This window comes from Bombyx mandarina, chromosome A1, assembly GCF_030267445.1.
Source record: "Bombyx mandarina strain Sakado chromosome A1, ASM3026744v2".
In the NCBI taxonomy this organism is placed as follows: domain Eukaryota; kingdom Metazoa; phylum Arthropoda; class Insecta; order Lepidoptera; family Bombycidae; genus Bombyx; species Bombyx mandarina.
Window position 1 is genome coordinate 16,311,692 of NC_143234.1, and position 27,957 is coordinate 16,339,648.

Below are 27,957 nucleotides of genomic sequence, written 5' to 3' on the forward strand. Positions count from 1 at the left end.
CGGTCACAAGTGGATACTGTGAAGGTCATCTATACGTCTCACATTGTGTTTAGGGATAAAAATAGCAAGCATGATGCCTGTCAAAATGTTATACGGCATTGTACGTACTAAGCAATTAGTACTTAATATTGTGTTTTTTTTTAAAGTAAATTTTGCTGACAGAACTATGCGGTGCGTATTAGTATTGAAGACATATGAACTATAAACTCTGGAGTGCATACTAGCATATTTTAACTTAATGAAATCATTAGCGTAGCATACTTGAAATGACGTGTTGGACAAGTATTCGTGGCCAAAAACTCTTTCTAAAATTGTTACATCAGTAACTATTATGTCTTGTGAGACTTTTCTAGATTTCATTGGATTGACAACTATATTTTCTCCGAGAATGTTCAAGATTTTTTATATTATGTACTTTTTAGATGTATATATGTAGGTTTTGTTGTCCTTAACTTCACTGTCACCGTCATCCACACATATATATTCTATAACATATGTAACATAATGAGATTAAATTTCAATGTAAATTTCAACATTGCAACTAATGCATAAAAAAAAACGAATAACATAAGTATTCAGATTGGAACGAGCACTTTTTTGACATAGTCCAGAGTCGTTAGTGCGGTGCGTCAACGATTGTTAGGTTTGCCGGTTATTAAATTAATAAAATAAATTACGGTCATTGTATACGGATCAATGTCAACACTTGTAAGGATTGAAACGTCGGAAGTTGTACGTTTCGTCGCAATCCCACATCGACGCTCTGGCCGCGCGCGTGCTCGATCTTTCTTTTGTGAATGCAATTCACGCTTCGTTGACTTCAAATTGAGCTGTGCATTTAAGGTCTTCAATTTAAAGACTTCTAGTTAGTAACTAACAGATTTGGTTTTTGTTACTGCGATTTTTTCTCGATATTTACTAGACTTATTTGAATGTCATAAAGAGCATCAAGCCATTGAAATGTCGTAGGCAAGCAATGCCAATATGTCTCCGTTTTTTAAATATAGCGTCGTCCGCTAAAGAGCTCTCGCAGTCATGAAATATGGCGAAAGCAATGTCTTCGAATTGTCACGGCAATCATACAAATATGATTTCGATTTTTAAATATGTATGTCTCATGTTGTATTTGTTATTTTAGTTATGTGTTATTTGTTCAACACACACTCATCACTTTTTATTATTATTCTCATTATCCTCTCGCAGGTTTTGCTGGAAGAGATTTCTTAAAGAAATAAGCAGTGCCTTTGTACATAACTTTCCTATTACTCTGTATTGTGTCTTCTTTTCTGTGTGTACATAAATAAATAAATAAATAAAATAGATAATGTATATCGTCGTCTGCTAAAAGACTCTCGTAGTCATGAATTATGTCGAAGGCAAATCGACAATTCGTTCGATTATTATTTATTTATTTAGTTACACCAACAAAGGGTTCATCAGTACAAAACATTGACAAATTCACAGTAAGTACATGACAGATGTCATCTCAACTAAAAGTGCAATCAACAGTGCAATAGTTGACAAAATCTTAAAATTAGAAAAGTAAGAATAATTGAATAAAATAATAATGATTTTTTTTAAGAGATATGAAAATTTTAAGAAATAAGAAATATGAATATTATACTTTTGAAATTAATTGTTATTGTGGGGTGACCATAATAAATCACAACTTACAATTGATTTGTAGTTGTTGTCCTAGGTTACCCCGCTGGTACATAGGGTCCTCATAAGTTGTCTCCACTTGACCCCGCCTTGCGTTCTAGCTCCTTGACATCACCCCAGGTCACGTTGGCATCTCACTCTCCACGCTCCGTCGCCAATTGGTTTAGTTACATCTATTTGGTATATTAAGTTTGGATTTGCAGATAGGACATAATGATGCGAATAAGTCAATGGAATTTCTTGCTATAAGTGATCAAATTTTGAATCGGTACTGAATTTTCTTTCGACTACTATATCCACAGTTTGGATATCTGACCTTAAGTTGCTATATCCTTCTAAAGCTACTGCTGCATGGACCTTTGGACTCGTAAGGCTGTCCGTTTTTATAATAAAATAACTCATATCCACTCATCACAAGATAATTTTTAATCGATGATAGCAGGAGTCTTCTGAGTTATATGAGATATACTTTTTATGTTATAAATGTCATGCAAAATTTCATTATTATTATTATTATTATTGATTATTTTTCTACGTATTCTTGTATGACATTAAACTAATAATTTTTAAGGTTTTTTATAGACTATCTAATTTCCCTATAAAATTTTCCCTAATTAATGTAATTTTTTTCCCCATTAATGTAATTTTTATCCCAAGTCTGCCAGTCCTCAAGATACCATTAGTTTGTCAGTGTGAAATTAAAAGTAAGTCAAGAAATAACTATTATATAAAAACAAACGGTAGTTGACATAATAAACAACAATGAATAAAACACCTCAGGATAGACTCCTGACCGCGAAAACTATAATGTATTAAAACGTCAGAAATAATATGATGACAATAGGAGCAAGCTGGAGCTGGAGACTAAGCCGTAAATTAATGTGGTAGTTTCTATCACAGAACACAAGTATTTGACGAATGTCTGAAGCACGATAACGACATTTTCAATATAAGCTTGCATATACATAATATACAAGTTCCGAATAACATTTGGACCGTCGGTCTACCGAGCAATCACGCTCCGTTGAAAATCTTCCCTTCATCGTTAGCTCCCAAAAGAATTTTATTTGTGTCTACTATTCGCGAAAACCGAAGAATAAATTAACCATAACTTACTTATTATTCTAAAGTCCGTTTTATACGGTTGAAATTTAACTGCGAATCCTTAGAACATCCTATCCAAGACTTCCTTTTTCCCTCTGTAACTAGATATCGTGAACTAATTTCCGATGGCCACATATGTTACGTAACGAATGGCAGTCAACCAACATGGCGGTTTCAGGACGCAGCTGACGTACTAATACGTAATATCGTCTTTGTATGTACCAAGAATCATTTTTTGTTTAGTTAAAATGTATGCCACAATGTTTTTTCGAAGAAAATTTCAGAACCGGCTTAAATGCATCTCTTTCTATGGCCCTTACCAGTTTAACACATCGAAAATTAATAATAAGACGCTATAAAAAAACTGGGTTTTTTTTTTCAATAGAATTGCTTAAAGTTTTATCAAATAGTAATAGACTAGAGCGCTGTACCAGAAATAATAAAAGTATAATAATAAAATAGTACAGTAGTAGTAAAAGGTATTATAACAAAAACACATTTTTAATTATATTGACGGTCTTCTTATTAATGTGCGGGATCCTGTAAACCCAATGGTAAACAGTCGACTTCGCCCTACGCACGTCATCACGGATCCTCCCGATCCATTATAAGTGCTTTTAGGTACCACAAGTACGGTGGTAGATTTTGCAAAGCACTGCTGTTGCTAGGGCCAGTGTTAGCAACACTCCCGGTTTAAGCCCTGTGAGCTCACCTACACGTCAAGGAGAAGCTGAAATAGCGTCTCAAGGCTATCAGCATAGGAAGGAAAAAAAATTAATGTGGGTCATGTGTAATGTTTTATGTGCGTAATTATTGTGAATTGTCGAAAACCAAGGATTAATTTTTCTCCACCTGTTCCTTTATCTGGAATGAGAGATACGTGTATATCCCACACTTTTGTTCTTAGTCAGTACATTATTTCTGCCAATATACGTTTAAATTTGAACAGCTAAGAGGATATGTTGTAAATAGGCATGACAGTAATGCAATAAAAAATTTGACCTTCAACGTGGGTGTTACCCTTGCTCTCGTTTCTAAGGACTTCAGCTAAGACTGCAACTAGTTAGCGAAGTTAGCATAGTCTAGATCAGTGATTCTAAGAGGGGTCGATATAGACCATTTGCACACACGATAACATAACCAACCGCAAAGTTTTAACTGGTATAGATTTTGTATCAATAAGACACAAACTAGAGGTTATTTAAGTTATACGGCTATGCTGTCTGAGTTCTCAGTTCATTTTGTTTAAAGGGGTCTCTTGCTCAACATAATTTGGGAATCCTCGGTCTAGACTGTACAATAACTTTAGAATATGATATTCATTTTAGTAAATCTAGATTAGTCTGAGTATATGCAATTGAAATTCAACTCAAGCATACTCAAAACATTCAAATCATAACTACATGTGTTTACGTATACAAAGATTAAATACAAAAGTTTTTACGATGTGATGAATATTTTATAATTGAGCATCAATTTTATCATCACATTTTATCGAAATTAACGTCAGATTCAATTTAAATTATGATCTTACAACAACAAAGAAATGTTCACTTGTTTTTTACATTAAGCGGTATAATTATTTACTCGGAATGGGTATTTTAAAAGTGTAAGTTAAGGATACAATCGTTATGTTATTTCGGTCACGGTCCGGAACTAAACAAAATTAGAATGGGACTTGTGTCGGAAGGTTTTTATTATTTTCTTATTTAGATACATAGTCAATAAAGTTTTATATTGCTTTCAAAGGTATGCGATATAGTTTCCATTAAGTCATTGCCTTCGCATTTGGACATCGACTATGTTAGATGACATATCCGAGACATTCTTTAACGTAAATAATATTATAAACGTTATAGATGATACTTAATAGTAAAGTGTTTTTTTTTATTGCCCTTGTAGGCCGACGAGCATTTGGCCAACCTGATGGTGAGTTGTTACCGTCGCCCATGGACTTGAGCAATTCCAGTGGTAGGGCCAAGCCGCTACCAACCGTTAAGCACTCTCCACAAGCCTCGTTTGAAGAAGGACAAATTAACAATAACAATTTTAGTTGAGGATCAATAGTACTTGGATATTTAAATATTGGTTATGTACGATTCGGAAATTGGCGTCAAGCGGAAAACCGTGCAAAAACTCATTTGTTCGTCTGCAGTTGTTTATAATTTTTTAATAAAATAAGATACTGTTTTTGGCCTATGTTCGTTCGGAGCTTGGGATCGTACTTCACTAGACATTGCAACTACGATTTTAAATGAGTTTTCCGTCCTCTCACCGCTCTTAAAGTTGATAATCACAGCAAATTTGATGGTTCTCTTGACGTATGTAGTGTTTGTTTTTTTTACTAAATTTTATTTAATTAACAAAATTTCCAAATCGAAAAAAGTGTAATGTAAAAATTACTGTCTATTGAATTTGTCAAATGGGCTATTATTTTAGTATTATTATAAATACTTTCGACAGTATCGGTACGTAAAATAAAAAAAAACTGGTTTTTTAGTTGTAATTGTATTTCTAAATTACATTTAGTTTTTTATTTTCTGCTATTATTATTTTCAGTATATAGTATTTTTTCACATTATGTGATTTTGTCCATGTAGATTATCTTTTTTTCTTTTTTCCTACTTAAGCTGGTAACCTAAGGGGTTATGTCAGCGTAACCGTGCGAGTAGGTGAGCTCACGGGGCTCTATCCGGGGGGCGTTGCTAATACTAGCCCTAGCAAGAGCAGTGCTTCGCAGAATCTACCACCGGATAGGATACGCGACCCACTGAAAAGATCCGGTGAGAAACTCAGTGGCCTTAAGTTTAGATCATCATTTTCTTCATTAGAAAATACGATCTGTTCCTTATTTTATTGGATAACGTCGGAATGATATAATTATTTAAATAGATTAGATATTTTTTCAATTTTGATCTTTAAATATGCAATTTTATGGATCACACTCGTGGATCAGATTATAGATATCGTGTTGGTTGTAGCTTCGTTGCTTTTCCGTATCGCTCTTTTCATTATTTTTTTCGGGAATTTGCTCTTTGGTAAATGAATTGCTAATACACATATGTTATTCGAAATTATATAAGATTGTATTGAATAAGTAAATAATGAACTTGTGCGTTTCGTAATGCTTGACGAACTAATTCGTTTGTGGGAGGATCGTGATATCCTGTTTTAGACGAGGCTCGATTTAACCAAACGAATGGAAGTCGTTTACATTGTTCGAACAACCACACGATCCCTTCCTTCCCTTTGTCTGAAAGTGAAATGATAAATTGAGTACGAATTGGTCTAAGTTTTTTTTTATTGCTTATATGGGTGGACGAGCTCACAGCCCACCTGGTGTTAAGTGGTTACTGGAGCCCATGGACATCTACAACGTAAATGCGCCACCCACCTTGAGATATAAGTTCTAAGATCTCAGTATAGTTACAACGGCTGCCCTACTCTTCAAGCCGAAACGCATTACTGCTTCACGGCAGAAATAGGCAGGGTGGTGGTACCTACCCGCGCGGACTCACAAGAGGTCCTACCACCAGTAATTACGCAAATTATAATTTTGCGGGTTTGATTTTTATTACACGATGTTATTCCTTCACCGTGGAAGTCAATCATGAACATTTGTCGAGTACGTATTTCATTACAAAAATTGGTACCCGCCTGAGATTCGAACACCGATGCATCGCTCAACACAAATGCACCGGACGTCTTATCCTTTAGGCCACGACGACTTCAGTATAAACCTCTTTTTAATGTTTTTTTTTTTTTCGGATTGGTCGAAGGCACAGATACATTCGTTTGTTATTTGTGCACCCGTAAAGATTCACGGATAGCGCCGCGCCCTGTGCCCGTCATGAATATTCAAATGCCAAATGCCCTTATTCCTGGACTCTGGTGGATAAAGCAATTAAGTACTTCCTCGCTTTATTATCTTTTAAATATTTATTAGGATGAAAAACGTAAGCCTTTGAACTGGAACTTTTGAAGGAAGAGTCGTCCGAGTTTATTATATTTATTAAAAAAAGGATTTTGCAAATATAAACATTGTTAAACGAATAACAAATGTTTTTAAATTGTTGGGTACCGATTCATTTATGCCATTCGATTTTGGGCTGATAGTGTATGTTATGTATTTTATTTGCGTTTTATCGTTAATCGAGAAATTTATGATGTTGTGAAATTTTTATTTTTTTCCCTACCCATGAAGGGATACCATGGTACCATGGTAGCCTAAAAGGCCATTCCAATAGGAGGAGTTGCTTAATACTGACCCTAGTAGGAGCGTATCGCTGAATCTACCACCGGATCGGAAACGTGACCCACTTAGAAGATCTGCCGCGAAGACTTTACTGGTGGTAGGACCTCTTGTGAGTCCGCGCGGGTAGGTACCGCCACCCCGCCTATTTCTGCCGTGAAGCAGTAATGCGTTTCGGTTTGAAGAGTGGGGCAGCCGTTGCAACTATACTGCGATCTTAGAACTTATATCTCAAGGTGGGCGGCGCATTTACGTTGTAGATGTCCATGGGCTCCAGTAACCACTTAACACTAGGTGGGTTGTGAGCTCGTCCACACACCTAAGCAACAAAAAAAGCTCAGTGGGCTGTAACTATTGGCTCGTAAAGCCATTTAACCACGTACGCACTTATTACCGGTCGTCTTAGAACCCACTTGAGTCTAAGCGCGAATGAAAATAATGAAGTCATTGTTTACAGAAAGATCATTAGACCTATCGAATGCGCACTGTTAATTATAAACAACGAAACCAACTCAATCAGCTGTGGGAATGTATAATAACTACATAGATAAATAAATATGAAGAGTTTAGTTTGTTGTGACTTATTAAGTTAGATCGAACTAGAAAATAATATAATAGTCTCGTAAGAAGGAACTTTTATTTATTTACTAGCTGACCCGGCAGACTTTGTAGTGCCTCAATCGATTGATAAAAGACCTAAACTTTTGTATAAAATAAACTTAAAACAAACAAAAGGAATCCGTCCGACGGGGGACACATCGAAGGGAAAACAAAATTGTTATTTTTATGTAATTCCGAGCATTTTCATATTTATCTCCGTTTTAAACCTTCTCTGGACTTCCACAAATGATTCAAGACCAAAATTAGCCAAATCGGTCTAGCCGTTCTCGAGTTTTAGCGAGACTAACGAACAGCAGTTCATTTTTATATATATAGATTTCTGAGACGAACGGATGAGCTCACCTGGTCTTAAGTGGTCACCAGAGCCCGTAGACATCAATCATGTTAATGCCGCCACCCACCTTGAGACAAGAGTTCTAAGTCTTAGCTTTCCCGTACAACGGCTGCGTCACCCTGCAAACCGAAACGAGTTACTGCTTCACGGCAGCAGGTAGTTTCCAAAGATACGTCCTTACGGATCCATCAGATCCAATAACTCTTGTATTGGATACCTTCAGCTCTAACACTAGGAGCAGGCTGAGGAACCCCGGTAACCGTACTCGTCGAACTCGACAAAGAGGTCGACGTGCAACCTAACCCATGCATCAGCCCGCTGAGTTTCTCGCCGGATCTTCTCAGTGGATCGCGATTCCGATCCGGTAGTAGATTTATTCGCGAAGCAATTGCTCTTGAGTTGTTAGGTCTCCTTCGGAGGCGCTCGGGCAGTTGCTAGCAAATCCCACCCCTCCTGGCTGAGCCTTTGCTCGTCCACCTGTCCTGGTGAAGCTGGAAAGGCCTCCGGGCCACCAGTAATCTTCCAATCATAAAAAAAAAAGTTTCCAAAGAAATAATCATTATATGCATTTCTTCGGAAAGACAATTGTTACTCTGTTATTCATACGGATAATCAACTTATTTTTAATTATAGCTGAACTAAACAAGCAAAAAGAGTCTAAAAATTATCAGAATAAAGTAATTTATCAAATGTTTAGAATTACCAAATGTAATTACGCGTAACGAACGAACAATCACATTTACATATTCTCTAATTTGTAAACGTATGTGTGTATCGTACGTATCAACAGTTCCAGTAATCTAAATTGAGTAAGGTCAGTTATTAATGATAGGTATATCACAGGATTTTAGATTTTTATCGCTGTAAGAGTGTTTCTTCGGAAATTACATGTTACGTTGTTAATAATGTGTTTGCAAATGAAATAGTTCAATTTTAATCGATGGTTTTTTTTCTACCTAAGCTGATGGTCTAGCGAGATCATATCAGCGTAACCTTAACTAGTAGGTGAGCTCACGGGGCTCAAACTTGACGATGTTGCTAACACGAACCCTAGCAAGAGCCGTGCTTCGCAGAATCTACCACCGGATCGGAAACGCGACCCACTGAGAAGATCCGGTGAGAAACTCAGTGGGCTGTGTCTGTGGGTTAATTTATTCGACGAGCCCTTCGCCGCAAGCGACGGGTTCGACGAGAACGATGCCCGGGTCGATGGTAGTTTTTGTTGATGTTAACAATACAATCAATAGTCATAACTACGTCATTGTCATAATAAGATTCGTGATAAGATATTCGTATTTATTTTCGACGATGATCTCCATAGTATAGTAGCTTGCAGTAGATATTTATATTAGGAGAAATTCAACTAGATATCGAGAGGTGAAAGACTATTTGGTTTAGGCGACGTTTTGGCAACTTTACAGGAGAGCCATTTAATGTTTAAAATTTGGAAAAAACATGACAAGAAAAAAACTTCTTCAGTTATTTGAATGGAGTAAAACATAGGACTCTTTATGCTTATAGCAAATAAATGTCGCTTATTAAGCGAAATGTCGCTTAACCAATAAATAAATAGCCTTTCGTCCCTTGATGTTGTTTGTTGTATATTTTGTTTTATACGTGACCTTTTGTACACTGCCGGACATAAACTGCATCAATGTTCATGGTTACTTTCAAATATGCAAACTTTTTAAATTTAAATTAATGAAAATGTGAAAACTGTTCAGTAATCATTAATAATGACAATAATAATAATAAAAGCCTTTATTCAGACGCAAAGGATATTTACAAATATAAACTTAAATTAACGACTCTGCCGAGTCGATGACATCGACAACTTCGTCTGTTTGCCCAACTTTGGCAAAGGCCTCCTCCATTTCTTTCCACTCTACTCGGCTTAGTGCTTTCCTTGTCCATAGTTTTCCTGCTACCGTCTTTATCTCGTCTTCCCACCTCCGAATCTGTAATCATGAATATATATTTTTAAATCTAACTGCAGTAAAACAAATTATTATAACTGGAAAAAGAAAATTTTCACGTGGTCTAAGTTCTGCGTGTTCTTACGGTAAAGTTTTAAACTGATTGTTATTGAGTTTTATACATCTTCTGTTTGTATTATTATTACCAATAGAATTGGATACTTTTTCCGAAGAAGCCGCACAAATTAGGCCATTATTGCGGTAAGCTTTGATCAACGAATGATTTCTCGAAACTAAATTTTTAATATTAGTGCCAAATGTTTTTTGTGACGTTACCGATAATTGTGTGAAATTTCTAATTTATTCTGTGTTGTATTCGAAGTTCAAAACATGTGTGCGCACATTACAACTTACGGAACGAGTAGGTGTACATAGCTTCAACACTTTTCTCTCACACACACACAGACACGCACGCACACGAAAAATTAACACGTTTGCACTCTACGCTCTCGTAGTTAACCTGCATTTCGATGTGTTAAATACCGGGCTCTGGTTTAAGAAACAACCGACTAATTCGCATGTTCACCGCCATTTTAAGTGAATTAACATTCGTTACCTACATAACAATAACGGCTGTTCGTGTTGTACTCGGCTAGAATATAATTAAGCCATAAGCTTTTAACAGCGTTGTAACGTTACTCTTTAAGATTGTTTTCGATTTTATTGAAGTAAAGATTTGTATTTTTACGAGCTCATGACTCACTTGGTAGTGAGGAGTCAATGGAGCTCACGGCGAATTGCAATGTTAATTTTCCTTCCTTGAGAGATGGCATCAAAAAATAAAATATTTTGCATAAAACTGTTCAAACGTGGAGGACGTGAATGATTAGTGGTAGATATAGGCAGGATAGTACCCCCTAACCCATAGACACAGCCCACTGAGTTTCTGGCTGGATCTTCTCAGTGGAACGCGATTCGGATCTAGTGGTAGATTTTGCGAAGCGCTGAATTTGCTAGGGCCAGTGTTAGGGCATTACATCAGGTTGAGTCACGTGAACTCACCTACCAGTCACAGCGTAGCCGGAACAGCCCCTTAGGCTACCACCGAATAGGCTAGTACCTACCCAATATGCCCTACGTCGAGTAAATTTAATTCTCGAAGATACCGGCTCCTGTAACTATCGTTTATTGGTATACTTATAAATTTACTTGAACCCATTCAAATACTTGGAATTTTCGTAGCTCCTGTAGTCTAATTGGTAAAACAGTACATCATCATCATTATCTTGCCCTTCTCCCAGTCACCTGGGATCGGCGCAACATGTTTTCTCCTTCCATACTTTTCTATCATATACTATTTCTGCGCTCACTCCTCTCTTAACCATATCGTCTTTCACGCAATCCATCCATTTCTTCTTAGATCTACCTCTTCCTCTATATCTTTCCATATTCATAGTTAACATTACCAACCTCATTTTCATTTCGTCTCGTCACATGTCCATACCATCCCAAACGCGCACTTCTCAGCTTCTCTGTCACAGGTGCCACTTTCAGACTTCCTCTAACATATTCATTACGTATTTTATCCATTCTCGTTACTCCACCCATCTATCGCAACATTAGGTCATGGTAAAACCTACCATGACCTAATGTTGGTACCATCCATGAAAATAGGTCGCAGGCTCGCATTCTTCAAAGTTTCTCCGCGACTGACATCTATCTACAGACACTATTGGCTACCGTTAAGTATCGTTCACCGTTAAATGTACCATATTTCGCAACGTTCTTAATCAATCATCGTAATCGTTAATTAACCAAGCTGCTTGGGTTCGTTGTTTACGTATTTAACGTCAACAACACCGGGATATTGTCAGTCAGCGGGAACCTTCGTAACGGAACTATGATTAAACGTAGCTGCGTTTGTGTATCGGGGATGAGATTTATATATCTGTCCTACTACGATACGCCAACAAGAAGCCGTGTAAAAATTTAATGAAATAACTGGCTGTCTGTAAGGGCGATTTATGGACGATAGATTTACGTTATAACGCCAGTAGCAGAACTATTCGCACTGCTAGCTCTTACGTCACGCGAGAAGAGAGATAAATGTGTCACAAGACAACGCTTGGGCCGATCGTGCCCAATGGAGCCTCAGGCTCAGGGGGAACGTGACACTTTTTATTTATTTATTTTTTATTGCTTAGATGTGTGGACGAGCTCACAGCCCACCTGGTGTTAAGTGGTTCAGTGGTATCAAAAACATAAATGAATCGGATAAAACATTCAAAGTCGCCGAATGTTTTTTAACTAGTACATCAGAACGGATTTTCGAAGCTGGTCAAGCATGCATTAAAATTTGACGTAATAACGTCTTATAAATTGAGAAATACTAGCTGTGCGCATGAAAAATTGTATACTAACCTGGCGTAGGGATACCGTGATCATTTTACTGGTGGTAGCACCTCTTGTGAGTCCGTGCAGTTAGGTACCACCCCCCCCCCACTGTTTATGCCGTGAAGCAGTAATGCGTTTCGGTTTGAAGGGTGGGGCAGTCGTTGTAACTGTACTTGATACCTTTTTTTTTTTTTTTTTTTTTTTTTTTTTTTTTTTTTTTTTTTTTTTTTTCTGCTTTTCCCCGATCATGAGAACACCGGGTCCTTATTTATCTATATACTCATTCATTCAAGTTCTCGCATGTATTCCTCTCGCACTTTCAAGCCGCATACATAATCTTTCTTATATCCTTCCACATTCATTCTTTACCGGGTGGGACTCCCGCTTCTCTATGCTACGATATTTTTATTCTTTTATTATAGGAAAATAAAGTTTGTACAGTTTTATTTTTGTTTCTAGTTTGTCTACAGTAGTATTTTTACTTTACGTAATATATTGGTTTTCCTTACAAGTACTGCGTACTTGTTCTTATTTTAATTACAATTTTCTTTACTTATTTAACTATTATACTTATCTTTTATTACACTTATTATATTTCTAACATTCTAACATTACTTTTTTCTTAGTTCTTAGCTTATATCTATAAAACTTACATTACTATATACTCTTAATTACCATCTAATTGCTACATTCTTCCGTTCGGTATTAGTTAATTATATTCCTAACTTCATTATTCTTACAACAGGAAATACTTAGGTTTATTTCGTTATTATGTTTGCTATTATTATGCCTTTAGCAGGTTTGGTGAGATTTCTGTGGTGTTGTGACGTTTGTGCTTTCTTTCTATATTTTTTAAAAACTCATTTGCCTAGGCAATAACATATATATACTAAATTTATATATATTTATTGACTATTTTCTTTAGACAATTTTCATTTTATTTCGCATTTTTTGTTCCTGTAAGTGTTCTTGTGCTGATATCATCGTGTATATTCAATATACATTCTGAATATCATTTGTGTTCGTGTTGTTGTGTATTTCATATTTGTGTGTGTTGTGTTTTTGTTTCTGTGTGCTTTGTGTCTGTGTGTACGTGTTGTGTAATGTCCTGCATGGTCATGCATATGTGGTATTTGCGCGAGCCAAGTAGTCCCACTTTTTTCGTACCGGGCATTCGGCGCTAAAAGCGTTGTGGTCAGCCTTCCGCAACCCAGAGTGTGAGCAGTTGCAGCACCGCGGTTCGGTCCCTGCGATAAAGTCTGCGCATTTTTCGCGCAGATGCGGTCCTCCACAGTGACTGCATCTGTCCACACTCTCGGTGCAAAATTTACGACCATGTCCAAATGCGAGGCACCTCGTGCATTGGATGAGCGGAGACTGGTCCTCGACTCTGACCCTTTGAAGGTCCAGATAGAGGGCTCCAGCTTCCGTCATCCTCTGCCATACTTTCGGCTTCACCTGGAGAACGATGTGCGCTGTTTTTGGATTCCTTGTACGTTTTTTAAATTTGATAACCATCTCCATGCTCTCTTCAGGTATACCCACAAATATGTCCTTATTTTGTGTGTGGAGCGCCTTAATTATATCGTCATCCTCACTATCCACATACACATCCTTCAGGACGACGAGAGGGCTCTTGTTCTTCATGGGCGCTACTAGCAGCCCATCCCCGCGACTCTCTATTATTTCTTGGACTTTCTTTCGTTCTTCTTCAGTGTCACAGCCCAGTATAATCGTTTGGTTCTTGGCCTTTCGAACCTTATTAATTTTAAGGCCGGTGCCTCTGGCATCGACCGCCCTTTTCACCCTGGCGAGCACCTCGTCCGCAGTCTCCTGACTACCTTCAAGGGTGACCGCCATTGAATGAAGTGCAGGACGGTGGACATGCTTGGCTGCTGCGACGCTGGCGTACGATCTGGGGACTGGGGCTGGATTTGATTGGCATGCCAATCCTTTTGCGACCTCCGTGAGTTCGTTTTTGGCTGCAACGACATCATCGGCAAGACCACCGACCAGATCCTTGACGAGAGCGTGCGTTCGACTCTCGACCGCCTCGGTCGTTTGGTCCATGGCAGCTCTGGTCTCGTCGATCCTGTCGATGATCTTGTCGATCATGTCGGAGCCCCGGCCGTCATTTTCGTCGTTCAGTTGTATTATGTCCTTTTTCAGACTTCTCTCCATCTCGTTCAGTCGCCCAGTCAGTGTCGTTTCTACCTCTCCCAGCCTCCCAAGTATGATATCTTGGACATAAGACGACGAGGTTTCTGCAAGTGTCCTTGTCTTCGGGGCCTCTGCTTCGAGACTTTGGATGCGCCGACTGAGCTCGAAGATTGCTCGTATACCCTTATCTGACTGCACCTCCAGGAACTGTTTGATATCCCTCCTCATCTGGGGGTACTCTTGAACTTTCGAGGGTATGTCCTCAAAAGTCTTCATTATCTCCTGGAGGAGCTGATCACTCGGTAGTGCAGCGTAGTTTTGTTGCTGCTTTTTATAAACGTCCATATTATCCAGTGATCTTCTTTTGGCGTCCGGTCTTTTGATAAACGTCCTTGCAGCACCCTGCGCCACTGTGGTTGTGGTAGCAGGGCTGGGAGTGGTAGGGTTTTTGGCGGCGCCCGAAGTCGTGGGTGTGCGGTACATTTTTATTGTGTGAGTATGAGTACGGTGTATAATGTGTCGGGGAAAGTTGTCTCTTAATATAATATGTTTTGTCAGACCCTGTAAAGGGGGGTCTGTGTCAAATATGGAGTAAAATCTTATCTAAGTTATATGTATTTACTTATACAGTTTAAGATAAATTGAGTGAATTATTAATATAACGTCGTTTTGTTATAGTGTAATTTTAATAAATACAATTATGTACTCACAACTGCACTAAAAACTAATATTATTGTATCCTAAAAGGGAAAATGAAAAAGAAAAGATGTAATGTCCCATATTTGTTCGGTCAAAATACGAATGTGATAAAACACGATAAAATCAGAAGCAATGACAAAAACAAGACCAGATGGTGCGACGCGTGACTCACCGCGCGCTTACATGTAAACAAGTATCACGCCACCGGTGCCGCGTCGTTCCATTGGTCGCAAGTCTTATAAATTTTTTGGGGCTTGAAATAAAATTTTATATTTTCTAAAAGTATTGGGTTCCGTTGTAATTATTTTAATTTTAATTTTTAATTATTACTTACTTATATTGTTATATGATCATTATGTAATTATATTATTATTATATACTGTATACCGCTTCCGATGTTCGCCAAAGATTTAAATGTGTTACAAATCAGTCAAACTGATAACTTATTCTAGTTATACACACACACTAAAAGTATGTACAATTCCTAAAAAAATTTCTATTTCTACTTAATAACACAGACATAAAATAAAATAGGATACAATTAAAATGAAATAAAAATAAAGAATAAAGAATAAAAGAAAATCAAAATATACAGTTCATCCAACGAGCCCCGAGTGGTCACTTGTCATCGTTAGATCGTCTTCCAATTTTAACCTTGTGGCGAACGGCGACTGCGCTACGTCAGCTGCTACGCTGCTACGCCACTACGCTGCTCGGCTACGATGATGTCTACGCCACTTTCCAATTTGTGTGACGTAGCCTACGCCTCCTTCTTGACAATCAGGCCACCCGTTGAGACAGATAATGTTTCTTTCTCTATCGCTCTCGTTGCGCTTTCAACACGAATAAAGAAATGTCCGTAACTCACAAACCCCTAGGGATAAAAATCCAGAATTTTGTGGGAATGTTGGAAATGATCTAGGCCACGTCCAACACCAAAAAAAGGGGGGGGTCACAGATCTTAATCTCGACTTATTCGTGTTGAAAGTTGAGTTGTTGCGCACCTTTTAAATTAATTCCTATATCTCCGTCCTGGAATGAGATATTGTTGTGATCTAAACGGCCTTTGAGAGAAGGCTTCTTGGGCTATCTCTGGAGCTAGCCTGCTTTGTCCAATTCCTAGTGGAAGGGGGACCACGTGTCCACGCAGTTTCCACTTTTTAGGGTGCAGCTCTGTCAGTTTGTACCGGAAAAATCCGAAACTCGGGTCGAAGGTGTATGACACTTAGGGCTTTAAAGCTGCACTAGAAAAAATGCACGTCATCGATCGAAATCGGGGAGCGCACGCAACTTTGTGTAGTGAACACACTGTTTTTCGGGTTTTTCTTTAATAACTTTTGACCCAGTGGTCTCCTGGTCACGCGGTTTTCACGACTACGTTCCTCGTCACCTTCCGCTTCTTTAGACACAACTTTCACTAAAATCTGTGCACTTTTCACTATTTTTCTGATTTTTTGAACGCGGATTGGCCTATTATCGTGGCGCTTGGGCTCGCGGTTGCGCTGCGACTGGTACTTGATACCTTAAAACTTATATCTCAAGGTGGGTGGCGCATTTAAGTTGTAGATGTCTATGGGCTCTAGTAATCACTTAACACCAGGTGGGCTGTGAGCTCGTTCACCCACCTAAGCAATAAAAAAATAATAAGACATAATATGAAACAAAAAACAGAATAGAACATATCTATGTTATATAGTTTAAAGAATCAATTTGTTATAATTAAGCAATATCAGCCGTAATAAAAAAGCATTAACGACGATATCAACACCGCTGAAGTGGGTATTGCAATATTTTTTTAAGATGTTACGTCCACTGAATCATAAGCCACCATACGGCAATAAAATTGAAATATTCGAAGTAGAAATCTGTAAAAAATCCGGGTTAAGAGCTACCTCAAGCCATCTTTTTTTTAGATAAAGAAATAATATTGCATTAGCATGTAACGCATCGACGGGTGAAATAATATTTGGTTTAAGCGACTTTTTGCGGCTTTACAGGAGAGCCTTTCAGAGTTTTGAAAATTTGGAAATGTATCATAACAAAAAAACTTCTCCAGTTACTTATTTAACACGTTCACTGCGGAACAGGCCCAAATCAGCCTGCCGCGGAATTTCACCTGGTGCGGACGAAGAAAACTATGTCCCTCTCGCTGGTGCGGAACGATTATCTCAGGTGTTTGTAAAGGTACGACAAAGACAAATATATATTTGAGATTGTGGTCAAAAGTATAGGTGTTCCCTATAAAAACATCACGGCAGGCCTTTATCGGCCTATCACGCACTGACGGTAAAAAATATGAACTCGGTGCGGGAGGAGGCCTATTGTGGCCCGCCGCCCCAACAGGCTGTTGGCGGCCCGATACCGCACAGAGCGCCCGCCTCGCCAGTTAGTGTTAGGCAAGCTATCGGAACTGACGTACGTCACGTTTTTTTTATTCCTTAAAATTAAAGGCACGATGTCAGGCAACAAAAGAAAGATCAATATTTTGGAAAATAAATTAATTTGCGGTGCAGATAGTGATAGTGACAGCAGTCAGGAGATATTTTCCTTGAAAATGAGAAGAAGGTTTCAAAGAAAGAATTTACAGAAGCGTTAATACAATCAATTACTGGAAAAAATATATGCCCTGATAGTAAGTATAACGACGTGCAACATAACTGTAACCATCTTTAGACCTATGTTGAAGGTGATTCCTTCTGTTTCGTGTTGACGACGTTCTACCTCTGCAACAGGTAACTATTGTCATAATTTTTTACACATTACGAGCGCTTAGGTGGCTGTGCATGGTCTTCGAGCATGAGCTTTGGTTTGACTCCGTTTATTTTTCTGCGAGCAATGTATGGCGTTTATTGCACTACTCCTTGTATTAAGGTATAACACTCTGTTTACTTACTCAATAACACATGAGTTGTTGTTTCAGGGCAGGAGGCTGCATTTAACATGAAAATAACGCTTCAAGTCTACTATATAAGGCCCTGTATTATACGTACATATTTTGTTTTCACAAGCTTAACAAATAGAGTGGTCTGAAAATTGCAGAAAACAAAGTTGTATCACCTTATCTTGTAGCATGTTGTGTTTAATTTTACCCATCAAAGTGTGCACTTTGACAACGCATGGTGATGAGATTTGACTATTTCAAGACCTATGTTAACTTTTTCATTTTATTTGAGAATCTATTTAATACACAGAGAGCCCTGTAGTCAAATTCATAAGGTAAATGAATCACAGAATTTAAAAAATCATTTCAGGAAATCAAGTAACACCTACGGCCGATCATATCCTTGAGATGAGCGGTAAACGGCGAAATTGTGTAGGGTGCTATGAAAAACTGCGGGAAACCATGAAGAGTTCCGAGGTGAAAAGGAAAGTAAAAAAAATTAAAACATACTGCAGAATGTGCAAGCAAAATCTTTGTGCGAAATGTTTTAAAGACAGCCATTAATAAATAATTAAATAAACAATTTTTATTTCTTTACTTTAATTCTGTTTTATTTTCGATATCCCCTTATTTTTGTCTTTCCCATCACTACTAAAAATACTTTCTAGTGCGGTTCTGGTCGATATCGACCCGCCACTTTCCCTGGTTTATTTCTCATTTTCTGTTCGGCAGATCCCGGGGCGAATCAAATCTAAAGAAGTTGGGTTCAAGGTTTTTCCAACAGTCCAAAAACTGTTCACCTACATTATGTTTTCGCAAAGTTATAGCAATTTAATCTAACCTTGTGCTGACGTGTCGAAAAAGACCTACCACGCACTGGCGGAAAAATCATTGGGGGCACAATTTGGCCCGCCGCCGCACCAGACAAAGGTTTAAGATTTTACTTGCCGCAGCGAACGTGTTAACTGTTGTAAACATAATTGATGTCTATTAAAAAGATCGAATTGCTGATACTAACAACAAATAAAATGCACCTTTAGTTACAAAGATAAATGTCTGGTATTTCATCCCTCGAAATTATTTCAGCTTAAAACTCGAATTTCCACATTTCAGCTTACGTAAATTTTAATGTATGATTCTCTGGTGGCAGTGGAACATTATTATGATCGCTTCACATGACAGTCCAAGTTATTTGTTTACAAAACAGACAACGGTAGAAACGCATTGCTGTACTTACCGCTTATTGAAACTGACATAATTGAATAAACTAGAGGTCCCGCTGTAGCCGAAATTCGACTATAATTAATTGGAATTGTAAGTTTGTACACTATTATGATTGTATTTTATACTTCTATAATCACAAATTTCGCCAAGACTACACTATAAAAAATATTAACAAAGACAAACAATATTTAATCTATTCTCAATTAGACCACAGACGTCAAGAACAAAAGTTTGACAATAAATAGTATGCATGCGTGTGTGCGTCAAATACATGGTATGTAGTGTGTGTAATGTTTTCTTTATTGATTTAATGTATCTTATATGCATTATTTTAAAAAAAAAATTAGCATTGTGCACTTCTTCTCTATATTCTCTATAAGTGTGGAAAATTTCATACTCCTCCGTCCGCACAATTTTCGTAAAAAGGGATACAAAGCTTTTGCTTCACGTATTAATATATAGATAATGACACGTTTCGTGTTCTCAATAACTGTACGTGTCGCTTATAGCTTTATTGATTGAATTTTTAGAGAACTATTGATCAATACTTTTTGTAAGTCAATTTTGGATATTGTTAAAATATGTTTGAGTTCTTAATATGAAAGGTATTTGTTTTTTCTCAATAATTGAATATTTATAATACGCCTTTATTACAAATAATAATTATAGAATTCGTTATCATTTTCGAATAAGGGATTGGATAGTGATTTCACATAGACGGCTTCGTCAACGGGTACCCGCGGTTACCTGGCTGAGATAAGAATTTTTGTAATGAAATACGTACTCAACAAATGTTCATGATTGACTTCCACGGCGAAGGAATAACATCGTGTAATAAAAATCAAACCCGCAAAATTATAATTTGCGTAATTACTGGTGGTAAGACCTCTTGTGAGTCCGCACTGGTAGATACCACCACCCTGCTTAATTCTGCCGTGAAGCAGTAATGCGTTTCGGTTTGGAGGATGGGGCAGCCGTTGTAATTATACTTGAGACCTTGAACTTATATCTCAAGGTGGGTGGCGCACTTACGTTATAATTGGCTATGGGCTCCAGTAACCACTTAACCAGGTGGACTGCGAGTTCGTCCACCCATCTAAGCAACACAAAAAAAACCCGGCTGAGATAAAGCCAGCGTGGAGATTGCGGTCATCCGTCACTCTTTTGATAAACGCATTTAGAGGAATTTACACGTCGTTTTCTTGGCACTTTGTCGCCGGTTCTTCGCCTTACAGAGGGGACTCGAACCAACTAGGGGACTAAGATGAGGCGAGATCCCTATTCCGGACTCCGACTCGAAAACAACGAAATGCGGAAAGAAAATAGCGTTTTATCTCACGCCGCCTGCTTCTGCAAGATAGTTGACTCGCAGAAGTCGAGCATTACGTACCTCGATGCACGGCGGCGATAAATCGATTCCGATTTGAGCGTCGCAAACGCGACTTTTCCCTCCCTTTCTAGGCAGATTACAATCGTGTTTCCGCCGTGTCCAAATCGCGTAGATAGTTGTGATAATGTCAGAGTACACTTTGCTATCGGCTCAACTTCGGTCCGGTTGAGATACGAAATAAAGCCGTGGCCATCCCCGGCTGAGGGACCACTTCAGCGAAGTAATCGCAAAACTTCCAACGCTTATTTAGAATGAGGCCGAGGCATTTCAATTGTACTTTAACCACAATGGAGATGTCTCAGACGACGACGTGACTAATTATAATGATTACTATCATCGCGATAACGACAGTCAATTGGTTAAGCGTAATCGCAGGAGCAATGAAAGCAAAATAACAATGTTTTGTCGTTAATTTTGATCATGATTAATCCCGATAGCGATAAAAATATACTCTGCAAATTGATGTCTCAGACATTGTTCGGCTTAAGTTAACCCAAAAACTCAATTCATGTTACTTAAACAGTAGTGATGTAATTACAACTTAAACTAAATTTTATTTGTGCTGAGAGAGAATTGCTCAAAATAAAAAATCGTTTCTCGAAAAACGATATTTCCAGATTTTTCACGTGTAATGGCTCTAAAAAAATCGCTTTTTTTTGTTGAACAATGTCAAAATTCTGAACTACAAACGCCTATAATAAAGATGCTTACTCTGACTACGTACGTAATCACGTACGTACGTACTACTGATACGAATTATATCGAGAATAGTGACGATAGCGCTAATAGGGCTAATCCCCTTTAGCCATAGGGCAAAGCTGATCATTTTTTGCTTAGAAGATTGGATGATCTCACGGCTGATAAGTGGTACCGGAGCTGATAGTCATTATATTAAAATTTACGACCAACTAAAGGAATATTAAATATAATTGTATCTGTTTGATGATATCCCAGAAAGTTGCGGTCTAATACAATCGTTTTTGAAATAATTTTCATTTCCTCTTTCCGCAGATTACCTCGAAATACCAAAGATGCGCACCATGTCACCGAATAACCCAGTTAGGCGATGTCTCTTCCCAGTCGACGACCTCACGGAACAGGCGAAGATCGACAACTTCGCTAACGTACTCCGAGAGAGCATAGCAAGGGACAGAGAAGAAAAAAAGAGGAAATTTAACTTCGATTTCGAAAACGAAGTACCTCTAGATGGAGTTTACGAATGGTACCGAACCGACGGCGTCAATGACTGGATCGCTGTGAAGAAAGACCCTTGCACGGATGTCATTAAGGAGAAACCCGATGCTCTTAAGCAGTTGGAGAACGAGTCGACTCCTCGAACTAATAAGGATGAGAAGATGCCGTTGCTGAGGAAGAGAAGGAAGAGTCTAGGTTTGGTTGATGATAAGGGCGTGAGACGGAAAATTAGCTTCGATTAAATCATCACAAATTACGTAACGTGTAATCAGATAATTTCGTAACGATTTTCATTTTTAAATTTGTGACAATTACATGTTTTTTTTTTGTATCTTGAATATTCAAGAGAATGTATTTAGAAAATTAGAATCAGTCAAGCGATTAGTCAACCTTTACAAGTATAGGCTTCGACACAAAATTACGGGAAAAGAAATACAATAGTGTTGTACGAGAATTATTTTATTTTATTATGCTTTTGGTCCGTATCAATTGTTGTTTACAACAAAATGTAGCTGATTAATTTATTTATGAATTATAAAACGGATAATGAATATTATTGTAATACTTTTTATTATTATTACGCTTATATTATGTAAATTGTGCCACTATTTAGGCTGTATTTGTAAAAAATAAATGTATAATTTAGACATTATTTAAGTTCTATTTAATTGTTGAAAACAATGTTCGTGTTTTATATATTTCCAATATACAGTTAGACATCACAAATATGTACTGTTTGTTGTATTTTTATAAAGGTTTTTAAAAATTACTAGCTATGTCAACGCCGTTCTGCTGTGTGTGGCAAAACAAAGCTCATTTTCTTTCCAAATACGCTACTTATTTCTTAACGAACTTTATAAATTTTGATCGCATTTCATAATTATCGCACCCATAAAAATAAAACAAGCTTAACTTATGACTCTCGTAAATAAAACTTATAATTGACGTTATGGTTGTGATTTGCAACATCTATTAACCTCCTTCTTGACATTATTAGTTTAGCCAAATTCTTGATAAGGGACGAACGTGATCACCGATTAAATTTTTTATTACTATTTTTATTCTAGTTTAATTTTGTAAATACGATTTCAAGAAACGAGTATTTCAAGTGAAAGAAAACACGAGTCTAGTTCCCGAATGGATTTGTACAAAAATATAGCATATCGTGTTACTTTGCTTAAAATTAATAGCATTTGCAAAAGCGTATACGCGTTTCGTTTTGATTGGTCAATCCCTATATAAACACGGTGTAGCCTAAAAACTGTCACATTGACTTTTGCTTTTTGGTTATTTGGTCAATGAAAAAAATCGATAAATAATGCATTTCAATGATTCCTCGAATGCCCTACAGTATTTCTTCAAAATCAACTCATTTGTACCTGGATAATATTAAAATGCAATATTAATATTTGTCGTGCAACTCGTTAGTGTTTAATTAAATTAATTTATTATTAACGTAACTGTAAATTATTAGAATCCCACTAGAAAAAAAGTCTGATTTTTGTTTTATTAATAAAGTGTTAACATTTTGTAAATATTTATTTAAAATTCGAATTGGTAAATTTAATGAGAGATAAACGTTTGAAGTTGGTAGATACCAAGAAAAAGCTTGGTAATGCGATAAACATTAATTTTATTACGATTTTAGAATTTGATCACCGTTTTTACAAGAGGCTCAACATTCTCGCTTGCCCATTGTGAAACTAAAAACTGAATTCTCACAAATCGAAATAAATATTCGATTTTCAAGACAGACTATCTGACATTCCTTTTGATTGTGAGTGATTAGTGCTTTGAGTGTACACCGGAAATGTTAGACGCTCAGACAGATTGTAGCTTATAGTAAAGTGATATATCTACTAACTACCATAGCCGTTGTAACTATACTTGAGACTAGAACTTATATCTCAAAGTGTCGTAGATGTCTATGGGCTCCAGTAACCACTTAACACCGGGTGGGCTGTGAGCTCGTCCACTCATCTAAGCAATAAATAAAAATAAAAAAATTTAATATATTATTGAGAAAACAAAGCCAAAAACTCTTTTTTATACTCTCATCTAATTTTTTAAAGGCCTTCCAGATTAAATGTGATAAAGTTCCTCTTGGACATCAACAAGAAACTTGCTTGGAGAAGGACATGCCACAGCGGTAGATACTAGATAGTGGCTTGCATTACTCGCTTCTATGGGAGACGATGAATGCTTACTATCAGTTACGTCGTTTTCTCTCGTCTGCCATCAATGACAATAAAAAGATAAAAATTAAAATTATTGGTGGGCTTTTCTTTACAGCGATATGTTCTAAGGAAATTTTGTGTGGTAATTAATATTTGAACAAAAATCAAATTGTTTTAAACGACCGTCCCACTTAAACTATAACTATATTAATTATCTGAAAAATTCAAACTTACTAATAATAATTTTTAAATAACATCTAACAATAATAATAAGATGTTGGTTTAGAAAATACGAATAATGGAAATTACAGTAACATATAATAATTTTAATAATAAATATATTTTCTTCTTGAAACAGCTATGTCCCAAAGTCCCGTAGGAGTTCTGTAATTAATTTAGTAAATTTACACACTTGTATTAATATAGATATATTTAATTTTTATTTTGTACTTATTTACGTATTAGATTTTGGTATTCGATGTGTATAGTTTTTACGAGCTTGCCATAAATTTATTTATTTTTAACGTGTAATTTGAGGAATTTTTGTGATGATTTCAATAAACTGAATCAATCTTCATTTTTGTTTTTCTTTATTTTATATTTGTGCGGACTATTAAACACACTTTGAGATTTATGAGGTAATAGTCTGGTACTCATGATGTCTGGTCTTGCGTATTAGTATTTTTTGTTTTTGTAAGAAAGGATTATTGGTGGCCCAGAGGCCTTTCCAGTTTCGCTTGGCGAGCATGGGCTCAGTCAAGAGGATTTGCTAACAGCTGCCCGAGTGCCTCCAAAGAAAACCTAACGGCTCAAGGATAACTGCTTCGTGAATGCATCTACCACCGCATTGGAATCACGAGCGGCTAAGAACATCCGCCGAGAAAATTAGCGGCAATTCAAGCCAGAACCTAAGCCTGAATACTGGAAACAATGCTATAAGCACCAAGAGATATAGCTGTAAGAACTATTTTGAAAGTTTATATGATTTTTTTTAGATTAATTTGATTTAATTTTTTTTATATCAAATGGTAAGTAAGACCACTTCGCAGTGGCTCAAGATGCGTCTATAGCCAGCATATTATTATTGTACGAATGTGGTAAAGAGAGTCCACCGACGTTAATTTACGTTAATTTGCCAAGCTTCTGTTACTGGCCCCCTGTCTTTCTCCGAGTCTTCTCTGAGTAAAGGCTCTAGTAGCGTGACGACAAGGTTTCTTAGTGATCCAACTTTGAAATTCCCGGCTTCTCACGGAACCAACACATCGGCTAAAGATGGCGATTCAAAATTCCGAAACAAAAACGGGTGTGTGCCTGGTAGTACAGCAGCCAATGGCAGTTGGTCTGCCGCAAATCAGACAATACTAACTAGGTAAATTAGTTTGTAGCTTATTGAAATGCTTGAAGGACCAAATCGTTTCACAGATTGTGACAAAATCTAAACAACAGTTTTAACTTAAATTCACTCAGATTCGAGAACAAATCGTTGAACAATTAAAAACAAATTAAGTAATGACAATTATTAGTGTAATTTGTAGCTAACCGTTAGGTTAGTGCACCGTTGAACATAACTCACGAGGAAATTGGGCGGCCCGCATCCACGCTTACCTATCTTTAGTAAAGCTATAGAACAACATTACACTAGATGTGGCTTATGGACGACAACAATGGACCGGAACGTTATTAAATGAACCGTTAATGAATCTATAATCTTATCGTAATAATAATCTTATCTTGTTTTATCCTGTTGATACTGTTCAGGATATTAGAGAAAAGTTATAAAATTGTTGTATTGTCATCGGTCCTTGACGCGTGTGGAAATTGTCTAGTTAACCGGATGTCTTGAAGTCATTGCAAATGACGTTCAAAGATTCCGTAAAATACAAACAAACATACACACATACCAAGCTAATAGCGTGTTAATAATATGCCTTAAGTTAATGCCATAACTGATATGAATCTAATGTATAATGTAACATACGATTTGTAGAAATTTGTAAAAAGATTTAAACTGAAAAGCATGCTAAAGAATTAGACATACATATATTCATACTTACATAAAAATACACATGTAAATAAATATAAATATATCAAGTTGCTTCGTGAATGACGAACAAACCGAAAAATGCACTAAAGTGAATTAAAATTCAAACTAATATTTATGTTTTGTTACATTAGTTTACTAAAGTTTTATAAAATATTTAATACTACCAAAATTATCAGTAAACAAGAAAATTAGTTTTTGTTCAATTACCTTTGTCCTGAGGCCTGTTGAGGAATACGCATGTATTTAACATGACATTATTTTAATACTTGTCGTTTAAATGAGACGGAACGATATCTATATATTAATACGTGAAGCAAAAACTTTGTATCCCTTTTTACGAAAATTGCGCGGACGGAGGAGTATGAAATTTTCCACATTTATAGAGAATATAGAGAAGAAGTGCACAATGCTAATATTTTTTTTAAATAATGCATAAAAGATACTTTATATCGATAAAGAAAATATTACACACACTACATATCATGTATTTGACGCACACACGCATGCATACTATTTATTGTCAAACTTTTGTTTTTGACGTTTGTTGTCAAATTGATAATAGATTAAATATTGTTTGTCTTTGTTAATATTTTTTATAGTGTAATCTTGGCGAAATTTGTGATTATAGAAGTATAAAATACAATCAAAATAGTGTACAAACTTACAATTCCAATTAATTATGGTCGAATTTCGACTACTGCGGGACCTCTAGTTATTATTATTTTGGAGAATGAAACCTAATTTTCAGTTCAATCGATCTAAAGTTGCATTTGAAGAATCTATGGCATTAAAATGATTATATTTTAATGAAGAGGTCGATGCCGTTTTGAAATAGGCAATAATTTATTTGCCGTATCTAGTTGCAGAAATACTCTATGCTCGGTCGGTTGAGAATCATCGAGGCAGAACTGGGGGCACGGGTGTTCCTCACGTAAGAACTGATTACATTCCAACATTAAATTACGTAACAGATTACGTAACTAAATAGGTCTTTAATCTGTAAACAGTATGTTGATTGACGCAAAACGCGCAGCGTGAATCGGTAGATAAATTTCTTAATTTAAGGAATCCTAGATGTCAACGACAACAAATTGAAACATGGGATGAACATTATACATGTATTTCTATTTATTTACTTATTTATTTATGTACACACAGAACAGAAGACATAGTACAGAGTAATACGAAAATTATGTACAAAGGCGCTGCTTATTTCTTTAAGAAATCTCTTCCAGCAGACCTGCGAGAGGATTATGAGAATAATAATAAAAAGTGATGAGTGTGTGTAGAACAAATAACACATAACTAAAATAACAAATACAACATGAGAATTATAGTAATGCACATACACATAGCAAATATTGTTAAACTTGAATACAAAATATTATAAGTAACACAGTAACAGTCGTATGTATATGTATTTGAGACATGATCGATTTTCTTGACGTTCATTTCGGTACTCTTATGGATAGCTATTGTAGTGGTCCAGAGAACATTACCGGAGTCAGTATCGACTGTTTGGTTTAAGCCTTAGTTCTTGTCTCATGACTGTGTGTGTGTGTGTGTGTGTATTCTTCACAGTTTCTCCTTAGAGCCCTTCTTCAAGCGAGGTTCGAAAGAGTCTTAAGAGGCAGTCAGAGATTGATGTCCATTAGTGTTGGTGACTACTCCCTATCGGTGAGCCATGTCAATTGTTTCGAGGGTGATGCCTCAAATATAGAAGGTTTTACTTTTAATTGCGTAAATGTTTCAATGGTACGAAGTGTCCTAAGTCCACTCGAGTTGGTAACGCTGATTTAAGTTATAATAGCTATTGCTTTGAAAGAAGAACAAAAAACAACACTCTGTGTTTTAGTATCTTTGAGTTCCAGTAACCTCTTAAACTCAAGGGGGCCCAGAATTCGG

At 36.8% G+C, this 27,957-nt stretch overlaps 2 protein-coding genes across 3 annotated transcripts in view; one reads left to right on the plus strand and one right to left on the minus strand.

The window, feature by feature from the left end:
• LOC114239734 (uncharacterized) overlaps positions 1 to 24,585 on the plus strand; it is a 65,747-nt gene extending 41,162 nt beyond the window's left edge. For both annotated transcript variants that reach the window (XM_028170097.2, XM_028170105.2), the window contains exon 2: positions 21,649 to 24,585. In XM_028170097.2, the coding sequence (XP_028025898.2) occupies positions 21,669 to 22,073 (405 nt within the window). In that variant the 5' untranslated portion in view covers positions 21,649 to 21,668 and the 3' untranslated portion in view covers positions 22,074 to 24,585. The remainder of the gene's footprint in view (positions 1 to 21,648) is intronic.
• LOC149499583 (uncharacterized) lies at positions 12,711 to 16,592 on the minus strand. Its single transcript, XM_089739607.1, has one exon. The coding sequence runs from the start codon at positions 14,924 to 14,926 to the stop codon at positions 13,400 to 13,402; it is 1,527 nt and encodes a 508-aa protein (XP_089595733.1). The 5' UTR covers positions 14,927 to 16,592; the 3' UTR covers positions 12,711 to 13,399.
• Positions 24,586 to 27,957: the final 3,372 nt, after the last annotated feature.

Excerpts from the sequence above, each read along its gene's own strand:
- LOC149499583 (XM_089739607.1), bottom strand. The coding sequence starts at position 14,926 with ATGTACCGCACACCCACGACTTCGGGCGCCGCCAAAAACCCTACCACT.